Below are 12334 nucleotides of genomic sequence, written 5' to 3'. Positions count from 1 at the left end.
AAAATGGGCAAAGGACTTTAGTAGATATTTCTCTAAAGAAGATATATGTGGCCAACAAGCACATGAAAAGATGTTCAAATCACTAATCATTCAGGAAATGCTAATCAAAACTTCAAGGAGATACCACTCCATACCCATTAGAATGGCTACTACAAAATAAATAAATAATAACAGAAAATAACAAGTGTTGACAAGGATATTAAAAAATCGGAACCACGTGCAATGTTGGTGGGAATGTAAAAATGGTGCAGCTGTTAACAGAAAGCAATATGGCAGTTCCTCAAAAAATTAAAAATAGAGTTACCATATGATCCAGGAACTCCACTTCTGGGTATATACCTAAAAGACTTGAAAGCTGGGTCTCAAAGGGATATTTGTACACCCATGTTCACAGCAGCATTATTTGCAACAGCTGAAACTGGGAAGTAACCCAAGTGTCCATACACTGATGAATGGATAAGCAAAATGTGGCATATGGCATATACATACAATGGAATATTATTCTGCCTTAAAAACGTTAATTCTGCAAAATGTTACAACGTGGTTGAAACTTGAGGATATTATGCTGAATGAAGTAAACCAGTCTCAAAAAGACAAACACTGTATGATTCCACTTACATGAGTATTTAGTCAAAATCATAAAGACAGAAATTGTAATGGTGGTTGCCAGGGACTGGGGGGAAGGGAGAATGCTGAGTTATTTAATAGGTATAGAGTTTCAGTTTTACAAGATGAAAATTGTTATGGGGATGATGGTGATGACTGCACAACAATATGATGATATTTAATACCACTGAACTGTGCACTTGAAAATGGTTAAGATAGTAAATTTTATGTTATGTGTACCTTACCACAGTAAAAAAGTATATATATATATTTGTAATAATTTGGTCTCTGACTTATTTCATGTCTTAATCTTGCTTCTTAAATGATGCTGTTTTTAATTACACTATTATCTAACATGCTGTTTATTAATTACATGGATGCTATGTAAAGCACATATTTCTAAATGAGCAGATACCTAAACCAACAGTAAGGGCACATCAGATTACTCTCCAAATATTACTTTGCTAGTTTCAATGAAAGGGAATCAGATTACAAAACTGTTACATAAAAAAGCCTTAAAGCTTAATTGTATTTCATTAAAGAAAACATCAAAATGAATGATTTTTAACTAGATGCATACCAACTTTATATACGCTATAGATAAAATTAACAGGAGGTTAAATAATTTCATACTGTAAAAGTATAAAATCTTGTAAGCTCCAAAACACCAGCAGTGTAAAGAGCCAACATTCAATTTTAGGGATTTGAAACTGAACGCTCCTTTAATAGCTCTGTTGGAAGTTGTTAGAATAGTATTTCAAGTATTTTCTGTAATTTGAATTAAACATTACCTTAAAAATGCTGAGCTGGGGAAAAAATGTTAAGAACATCTCCAAATCTAGCATAACAGTTCAATGCTCTATTGTTTGTTGCCTTAACAAAATGAATGTTTACAACGAATTCAGAAACCACCTGGAGATTCAAACTGACGATGAAATTGCAATGACAAATCGTGCCACTAGACATTAGTTTTAACCAGAGACGCTTCTCCATGAAGGCAGAGAAGACAGACAACCTTATTATTAGTATAACTGGAAACGTGCTGATACTCCCACCTGACCAAAAATCCTCTCTTCCAACGTATTATATTACCTGTGAAATGTAGCTTATAAACTAATCAGTACCGATGCATTCCTTCATCTGATTAACAAGGGGAATTCACTCTAAAGAGAACAAGGCCTGTGAAATACCAAACAGGCAACTTTGATTGTGTGCATCTGGGACTGGGGATGGGGGCATGTTTGTAGCCTTCCTGGAGTATGGGAATGTCCTATCCTGCTATAAGACTGCAGTGAGAATTCTGGTTTTGAAAGCTCTTCCTTCTAAAATTCTCTGTAAATCAAGAACAGAAATCATGAGATTTTTAAGAACAACAACAGGGAAAAACCTTTTTCTCTTAGCAGTGAGAAGAATTCATTTAGCAGAATCACAGAAATTTTAAATAAGTGTTCAAGGTGAAAGGTAAGACTCCAAGAAATCAGATTTTGGGAATAATGCACACCTACTCTATATAAGAAAAGGAGATGATGTTTTGCTCCTCAGAAAGAGAGGGAGGAAATGGGGAGAGCCAGAGGGAGCATGCTGTGTGCTATCCCATTAGATCCATCCAGGCACTCTATGCCCAATGTTTAGTAAGGAATTTAATGCAAGCCACATTTTTTTTTCAGTAAACTGCATAATGAAATAATTATGGTCAAGCCTGATCTCAGAAAATGTTATTTTCTACTTTCTATTAACAAATGTAAAATTATCTGCTATTTGCCATACCAACTCACTTTTTTTTGAATTTTATTTTATTTTTTTATACAGCAGGTTATTAGTTATCAATTTTATACATATTGATGTATAAATGTCAATCCCAATCTCCCAATTCATCCCACCACCACCACCACCCATCCCCCCCACTTTCCCCCTTGGTGTCCATACGTTTGTTCTCTACATCTGTGCCAACTCACTTTTAGCAAATCACTTTCTTCCTTCATTAAATACATAGGAAAAGTTTGTGAATTGTAAGAAGTTTACTGAAGGAATACCATTCCTTTTATCATACTCCTTACTTCATAAATCACTTAACGTTTTAAGCCCACTTTATATCACTTTATTATAAATGAAGCAATGAGAAATAGCATTATCATGATTTTCATGATATTTTAAACATTTATATTTTATTATCACTGCATCATTTTAATCTTGACTTTGTTTTAGTAAACTCTCTTTCAAAAGCATTCCATAATTTATTTCTAAGTTTTTTAATAATATTCTTCAAAATCGAATGTTACTGCATTAATTTAATTTAAAAATGAAGTCATACTTTTTCTGAAAACTAAGTCAACCTTATTTGACTGGCTGGTTTCACAATTAGGTTATATGGCAGTATTTTATCCAAAACTGAAAATTCAATCAGCAAATAAGCCACCTCAAGATGTTGACAAAAACATATTTAAAGCAGGTGAAAAGATAAAAGCATTTGATTTAAAATACTGTTTTAGGAAGAGGATACTGAAATAATATTTCAATTTTTCCTAACACTTTCAGAACATATTGAATTAATTAAGGAAACTCTAAATGAGAGAGGCAAAATGTTAATAAAGCTTTAAAAGACTAACAGGTAGTAAATCCTTCTGCAAGTCAGGTGGTTTTCAATTGTTTGCTTTCAGCCATTGAAAAACAGCCTGAATGAGTTAACCGGTTAACACATCATTGAAAACAAGTTCTGATAACAGGCTACCATGTGATTTTGTTTTGCAAATGACATGGAAGAAGTCCAAAGAACTCCCACCTTCTTATTTATGTGAATATGGTTTCTAAGCACATACATCTATAACTCTGGAAAATACAAATTAATTTGAAACTCAATCCAGTCTCATTCTAATACTCATCCACATATAAACTAATCAGAGCAGAAAAAGTCCCATCCATTAACAGATACATTTCCATTAAAATTTTACTTTTAATATTTAATAATTATCTAAAATTTAAAACATTTGTTTTGATAAACTGTATGCTACTAAGAATTGTAATGGGCTTCCCTGGTGGTGCAGTGGTTGAGAGTCCGCCTGCCAATGCAGGGGACACGGGTTCGTGCCCTGGTCCGGGAAGATCCCACATGCCACGGAGCGGCTGGGCCCGTGAGCCATGGCCGCTGAGCCTGCGCGTCCGGAGCCTGTGCTCGGCAACGGGAGAGGCCACGGCAGTGAGAGGCCCGCGTACCGCAAAAAAAAAAAAAAAAATAGAATTGTAATGATAAAGTTTATTACACTTAAAGCCATAAGTGGCAGATTGGAAAAAAACAAAAAATTAGTTTCAATTTATATTTATATTTTTGGTAAAGAAGTATGATGACACTGGGATCATGAAAAGACATTTTAGCATTAAAATATAATAAAGTAAGATAAAATCATGTCAGGAGAGTGTACTGGAAGTTTGACATTAAGGATGTATAGAAACCTCAACTTTTGACTGTCAAAGAGAGAGCTACCTATTTTTTAAATAGATGATGGCAATGAATATTTAGATTACACTGTATATTTTTTGAAGAATGATATAACAGTTCTGGTTAAAAATTCAATATTTATAATACATTGGAAATTACAACCTTTACAACTGTGTAAACATGATATATTTTAGATGTTAATTTTTAAATAGGTGACGGAATATGTAGGGTTTTTTTTTTTTAATATTAGTAAGATCTTAGTTTTCTAAACATGGCAAGAAGACATCAGACAAGCCACAACCTTTGAAACTGACTTTCCTAAACTGTAAAATGAGGATAATATCTACTCATTCTACCTCAGGATTAAATTATGTATGTAATATTATGAATGTTCACTACATATATGTATATGCATACATATATATGCTTTCAGTTAAATGTAAAACAATATGATTAAATTTATGAGGGCCTAGAAAAATAACACCTCCCTTAATTTTGAGTACTTCTTATATGAACCAGACAGACCAAGGAAGACATCACATGACAAATCCCAGCTGTAAGTCATGAAAACTTGATTCATTTCCAGGGGCTATATATTAAATTGAACATATAAGTAACTAAATTCTTTATGTGCCACAATTCTTTCAAATTAAACTTGATCAAATATGGGTGGGTATTACAAAACTAGACTTGGGAACTAAGGCACTGAAATGTTCAACTAAAAAGGAGCAAAGTCCTTAGATTTAGAAGCAATGCTGTAGAGGGCCATCCTTACCCAGTCAATCCCAACTTTTGGGGACCGTCTGCAACTTCCTATCTTTACAATGAACACTTTGCAACATAAATTCTAAGGCCTGCAGAAAGGTTATGAAACCAATAAGAGTAATATATGCCCATTCTCTGGGCCTCCATCTACAGTTCTCATTTGTTCCATTTAGATGGAGCCAACCATATTCCCCAGGCAAACCAATCATACTAGACTATAAATATATATTAGAACAAAAGATAATTTTAAATATACATTTTATAATCTAAGCTGTTCTTAATTCTATCTATAGCCTAAGCCTGATAATTTTGCTAAATGATTTGATGAACAAGTTAATAATAAGCTATTTACCAAAAAATTGATAATATATAAATTTTTATTAAAGTGTCAAATTACATCTGGGAAATTTCTGATATGTTCAGTATTTCACAACTTCTTCCAATCATTTTCCAATATAATTTGCGTTTACAAAATTTCTGTTTAGCTAGAAAAGTTTGAAACTGCTTAGGTTCATTAAGCCAAGATTAGTCTTCCAACTCCACAATGGCAATTTTAAAGGCATTCTGCTCGTTCCCATTGTGAGGAAGATATGTTGTGTTCCATGAGGCATTTACAGATGTATAAGACAGTCTCTGAACTCAAGGAAATTTCAGTCTAATAACTGATACAGAAAAGTTGAAAGTAATGTACAGTGAACACCACAAAAATTCTACAATTAACATTTTACTATATGGTATTTTCTCACATTACTGTATTTGCTTTATCTATATTTTGATTTTTTATGGGCTAACTATTCATCCTTCTATACATCATTAATCCATCTTATATTTTTAATGCATTTCAAAGAAAGTTGCAGGCATAAGTATGTTCCACCCCTAAATACTATCATTAACTAGAGTTTAATAATTTTTAGAGATGTTTTTAGAGAAAATTCACAAATATGAAATGCACAAATCTTATAACATTTGCAGATTTTTACAAAAGCTTATACCTCTGTAATGCAAACTCCTATCAAGATATACACCATTACTGTCAGCCAAAAAGTTCTTTCATGCTCGTTCCCAGTCAATCCCCACCCCAACTCCCACCCCCGGAGCACTGGCTCCGCAACCCCCGGGCCGAGGACCGGTACTGGTCCACGGCCTGTTAGGAACTGGGCCACACAGCAGGAGGTGAGCGGCAGGCGAGCAAGCGAAGCTTCATCTGCCTCTCCCCATCACTCGCATTACCACGTGAAGCATACTATGCCCACCCCCGTCCGTGGAAAAATTGTCTTCCACCAAACCAGTCCCTGGTGCCAAAAAGATTGGGGACCGCTGCTCTAGAAGGAACCACTGTTAGTGATTTTTTTTTTCCCACCACAGATTAGTTTTGTAGGTAACTTTTAAATTCAAAATTTAAAACAAAGAGCCGTGAATTCCCTGGTGGCGCAGTGGTTAAGAACCCGCCTGCCAACTGAGGGGACACGGGTTCGAGCCCTGGTCCAGTAAGATCCCACATGCCACGGGGCAACAAAGCCCGTGCGCCATAACTACTGAGCCTGCGCTTTAGAGCCCGTGAGCCACAACTACTGAGCCTGCGCTCACCGCAACTAGAGAAAACCCGCGCACAGCAACGAAGACCCAACGCAGACATAAATAGATAAATGTAACAATTTTTTAAAATCCATCTTTAAAAAAAAACAAAAACAAAGCGATCAGGCTGAAGAATCAAAAAAGAATTCATGTGGATCGATAGGTGTGCAGATACACGATAAAGTAAATAAAGCAAAATGTTTAACAATTACAGAAATTAGGCGCTAGGTACTATATAGGTGTGCCAGTTATCAATTTACTATCTCTCAGCATTAAATCTACCTTTATTTGCCCTGCTTTATGACAATGGAACTAGACCCTCTAAACACTTCTTCGCCAGCTTTAGAGAGGGCCCTATCAGGTCACTACAGCAGCAGAGAAACACTTCCCTTCTGGATTCCAGTTCTCTATTATTATTAATTAGTGTGAAGGCCCAAGAGCACTGATGAGGAGAAAGGTCCAGCTGTGGCCTCAGGCCCTGTGGCCATGGTAGGTATGCCCTTTTTGAAGAGGCCTGCATCCAAGCTTTGGGAAGAAGGGCTCTCTCCCAGTCTTTCAATAGTAGGTGCTGCTCTTTCACAACTGCTACTTCTGGGACCCTTAGACACAGAGCTCTTTTACCTCTTCTAACAGCTAACCACCCCTCCTTGTTCTAGTTAACAATTCATCATATTAAATTTGCAGATAACCTGTATAGTTTTCTCTCCTGACTGAACTCAGACTACTCTCAAGGATATTTACTGTACAGCTTGTCTGTATGTTTGACAATGTTGGGGGAGGGAGGAAACAGGGAGATGTATTTTAAAAGATTGGCAGAATGTTGATAATTGTTGAAGCTGGATGATGGACTGAGAAAATTATACTGTCTCTTCATTTTGTTTATGTTTGTAATTTTTTGTAATAGTTTTTAAAAGTGGAGGGCGGGGAAGAAAGGCTTCATATAGGCCAAAGCATTTGGAGAGAGCCTGGTGGAATAGATTTTGACAGGCATAAATGGAGGCTGAGATTCCAGGTGAGAAAAAGCACACAGTGAAAATGGCAGAATACTGAAGGACATATTTGAGCAATAGCAAGTAAGCTGGCTAAAGTAAAGGTGTATAATGCAAATGAATGTTTGCTGAGATTTTTTTTTCCTCCCCTTTAACCTTCATTTCAAGGTGTTAGTTCTTCATACTCAATTGCTTTTTTTTCCCCTACTCTCCTGTCCCTACCCCATACTTCTACTTACTATCCAAAGTCTAGCTCTTACCCATTCTTCCCCACCTCTTATTAATAATAAATTGATCCATTTCAGAGTCTTTTCATATATCTTAATTTTTTTAAACAGTGGGCGTAATTATATCTGTCTTGGGACACATTTAGGCGAAAATATAGGTATGTTTGTGCTTATATAGCAGTATTTTTTACATGTAAAGCCATTAGCAGTGAAATGAGACAAGTTTTCATAATCTCTAGTTAGTAGGGGATAAGAGAAAACATTAATTGATTTACTATTATTTAATAACTCGTGACTTTTTATAATCGCAAAATACACCTATACACACAAGAATGAGTAGGTGTGTGTCAACACATTATCTCCGGGAAGGGGTTGGTAATATTCTTTGTTAAGCTGAGTAGTGAACTGACCAAATAATAAAATTAATACCCATTATTTTCTCCACCCACCAATACATTTAAAGCACCCTTAGGCTATTCTCCAGTGACAACTCTCTCTGTCCTTCCTTAGGAATGACAAAAATCATAAAATTTGACTTACAAAAAACATTTTTGTTTAATCCAAACTGAAAATATTATAAAGTATAAAAGCAGCTAGAAATTTAAGAACTCATAATAGAGATAACATCAGAGAGCACATATATCCAAATAAAACATATATTATGATGATTCATAAAAAGCGCATATGAATATGGACCTGTTGCACACATTAAAATATATAGACACCCCAGCTGAGCTCCTTTCTCTCCTAACCCCCATTATTGGTAGGATCTGAACCTACCATTCTATTTCAAGCTTCAACAAGTGGCACATGCTCTTCCACCTATTTAGAATGTGGCGGGACATAGGTATTCCAGAACAGTAAAGAGCAGAAGACAAATGTTGTTCGGTGTCACTCAGGCGATGACTATGCTTTCCTATGCCCTCCTGAGGATGCAGTGCTGCGGATGCTAAGTTTCATTCAAGATCTAGGACAATACATTGTTTGTAAACTTTGCACACCAAAACTGTCAATGTGAGTTCTTCCAGAATAAATCAGCAATGGTTAAGACAAGAATTGGGTTTCCTTCCTGCCTCGCACAGGACTCTTCCTGTGTAGTCAGTATCACAGACAGTAATGCACTCCATAGGGTACCCATGGGCAAAACAAATGCCTCCACAAAGATATGCAGCAGCTGCTCCTGCTCTAGATGATGCAACGCACTCAATAAGATACCGGGGCAAAAGAAATGCCTCCACAAAGATATGCCGCAGCTGCTCCTGCTCTAGATGATGCAATGCACTCAATAAGGTACCAGGGGCAAAAGATGCCTCCACAAAGATATGCTGCAGCTGCTCCTGCTCTAGATGACGCCTTGCTTCCACTAAGTTCTGGCAGCCATGCAACAGAACTTTCTGCGATAATGAAAATGTTTGCTAGTCTATCACATGTGGCTATTGAGCACTTGAAATGTAGCCAGTGTGACTGAGAAACTGTATTTTTAAATTAATTTTTATTGACATAGAGTTGACATATGTTAGTTTCAGGTATACTACAAAGTGATTTGATATTTGCATACATTATGAAGTGATCATCATAATGAGTCTAGTAACCATCTGTCTCCATACAAAGGTATTACAATATTATTGACCATATTCCTAATGCTGTATATTACATCCCCATGGCTTATTTATTACATAACTGTAGGTCTGTACATCTTAATCCCTTACACCTATTTCATCCACTCCTCTATCCCTTCCCTTCTGGCAACCACCTGTTTGTTCTCTGTTATCTATAAGTCTGTTTTGTTTCATTTGTTTTGCTTTTTACATTCTATACATAATTGAGAGCATGTGGTATTTGTCTTTCTCTGACTTACTGCACTTAGCATAATACTCTCTAGATCTATCCATGTTGACAAAAATGGCAAGATTTCTTTTTTTTTATGTCTGAGTAATATCCATATACCACATCTTCCTTACCCATTAGTCTATCAGTGGTATTTAGGTTGCTTTTATATGTTGGCTATTGTAAATAATGCTGCAATGAACACTGGAGGTGTTTTTGAATTGGTTTTTCTGTTTTCTTTGGGTTAATGCCCATAAGTGAAATTGCTAGATCATATGGCAGTTCTATTTTTAATTTTTTAAAGAAACTCCATACTGTTTTCCATAGTGGCTGCACCAATTTACAATCTCACCAACAGTGCTTAGCAATATTTTTTGGTTAAGCCTCCTCATGCAAGGGAAACAAAAACAAATGAGACTACAACAACTAAAAAGCTTTTGCACAGCAAAGGAAACCATCAACAACACAAAAAGGAAACTTACTAAATGGAGAAGATATTTGTAAATAATATATCCAATAAGGGGTTAATATCCAAAGTATATAAAGAACTCTTATAACTCATCATCAAAAAAACAAACCCAAACAACTCAATTACAAAATGGACAGAGGACCTGAATTGAAATTTTTCCAAAGAAGATGTACAGATGGCCAAAAGACACACGAAAAGATGCGCAAATCAAGATCACAAGGAGACACCACCCCCTCACACCTGTACAAATGGCTGTTACCAAGAAGACAACAAATAACAAGTGTTGGTGAGGATATAGAGAAAAGGGAACCCTTGTGTGCTAATTTTATTTAATTTTTATTAATTTAAATGTAACAGCCACATGACAATGCAATTCCAAAGCCTTAGTTTTAAAAAAAAGCAAGGACTTAACACATGTATGTTTGCAAATTGTTGAATGTCAACCCAAAACACTACCTGCAACACTGCAAAGTGGTTCTACCTCCTCCTACCCTAGCTGCCTGGCAGAAACATCCATTTGTCCTCATTCAGACAGCACCTCCTTTGTGAAACTGTGGCAGCCCAGAGTTACTAACTTGTTACCTAACTATTACTAACTAGGTCACACCATGTTGTCATTATGGGTTTACATATCTGTGTTCCCTGCTAAACTGGGGCTCTAAAAAGGCAGCAGTTGTGTATTATTAACTTCTGAATCCCCAGAGCCTAGCAGAATGCCACATCCTAAAATCCTTGCTCTATTATCGCACCAGTCTTCATTTAACCAATCCATGCTCTTCAATTTATCACACCAGTCTTCATTTAACCAATTTATCACACCAGTCTTCATTTAACCAATCCATACTCTTCACTACTCTACCATCTGAAATCTCATAAACCCACCATCCATAATGAACATCTTAGAACTGGAGAAATTACAGGTCATATTATCTGTACCAACAGCTGTGGTGTTTTACTTCTACATACAATTGCTCAGTAGAAAACACTGTAAAATAGTGGAAACGATGCATATTAGAAACTCAAGAGTTTCAAGAAAGTAGTTAGACACAGGAGTTTGGAATTCAGGACGAGACACAAATTTGGGAGTTTTTGACATAGAAGTGGCATTTTGAAACTATGCAACTCATGAATTAAATCACTAAGGGATTAAGTGTAGACAGAAGAATACAGGCACTCCAAGGTTAAAAGGTCAGAAGTGAAAAAGAACTTGCAAAGAACACTGAGAAGGGGCAACCAGTGACATACAGGAAAACCAGGAAATATGCTGTCTGAGAGCCACGTGAATAGTTATTCAAGGAGGAGAGAGTCATTAAGCTATGATAAATGCTATTGATAGATCAAGTTGGAAAGTAAGGTTCCATTTCTTTCACACAATAGCAAACCCTCCAAAACTGAAGAGAAAAACTGAAAGATACCACTTGGCATTCAATCACCAGTGTAACCAGAAGTTACACCAGTGTTTTCTAATATAGATATTTCTTTCATTTCATTACACATATGCTATTCCAGATCATCACATCTTCCTCTTAACATCCACATGAAACAAGGTTTCAGAGAGCACAATTTTCCTGGGCAGCACTAATTTTAAACGAAAACCTCGTTAAGTTATTTTACCAGCTGAGACTGACTGAAATAACGAGTGTCTCCCATTCAGCTGCCACGCTTTCCTTAGAAATGCAGGTTTGGCATAATTTAAAGGTCAAGATGGTTTAAAGAGCATTCAGTTTCCAAAAAAGAACGGACAAAAGTGTCAACATTCACGGAAGACTTAGAGAAAAAGTTAGACTGTGAACTCCAGGAAGGGAGGGGCTCATTTCCCACAAAGCTGGAGCTCAATATTTTTCACTTAACTTGAAAAAAGCTGTATCTTACTGCGGGGAGGTGGCGTGAACTTCAGGGCACTACGCCATCCAGAACACTGTTGCCCGAACACTATGCACGCAGAGAGGGACCGGCGAGCTCGCGGGCATCCGCGCAGAAGATCAGCACCTGGGTCGATAAACGCAACGCGGGACGGCGCACAACCGCACACCGGACCCTAAGGTTGAAAGACCCTAGCCTCGGGCGGGGACTCACCTGCCTCCGGAGTGGGGAAGATGTGCTGCCCCCGGCCGTCTCTGAGGGTGCGTCCCTGCAAACCCCTCACCGCGTCACTGGACACTACCGGGGCGGTGAAGAAGGACCCGTGAGGACGCTGCGCGTTCGCTCGGTCGCCTAGGTGTCTGAGCTGCAGCGCCACGGACCCCTCAGGTACTCCTCAGCGGCCCGTGCGTGCGCGCGCTCTCCCACCTCGTCGCTTAGCAACCTGCGAAGCCGTCCAGTCTTCTCTACACTTCAATTCCTCCCGCCCCGGCAGACTGTGAATAGTTTTAAAAACGATTTTGTTTCCGGGTCGAACCGGCTTTACGCAGCGGAAGGTCTCTTTACCTCCCACGTTTACCCT

General features: G+C 37.3%; 1 protein-coding gene across 1 annotated transcript in view; it reads right to left on the bottom strand.

The window, feature by feature from the left end:
- Nucleotides 1-12334, bottom strand: part of WDPCP (WD repeat containing planar cell polarity effector) — a 274720-nt gene that overhangs the window by 262274 nt on the left and 112 nt on the right. Inside the window, exons 2-3 of the mRNA XM_049695803.1 lie at nucleotides 12181-12332; nucleotides 11968-12032 (exon numbers count right to left, since the gene is read on the bottom strand). Of these exons, the coding sequence (XP_049551760.1) occupies nucleotides 11968-12032; nucleotides 12181-12332 (217 nt within the window). The remainder of the gene's footprint in view (nucleotides 1-11967; nucleotides 12033-12180; nucleotides 12333-12334) is intronic.

The sequence above is a fragment of the Orcinus orca genome, chromosome 13 (genome assembly GCF_937001465.1).
Source record: "Orcinus orca chromosome 13, mOrcOrc1.1, whole genome shotgun sequence".
Classification (NCBI taxonomy): domain Eukaryota; kingdom Metazoa; phylum Chordata; class Mammalia; order Artiodactyla; family Delphinidae; genus Orcinus; species Orcinus orca.
Note: the sequence above shows the minus strand (reverse complement) of the source record. Positions and strands in the feature narration are given on the sequence as shown.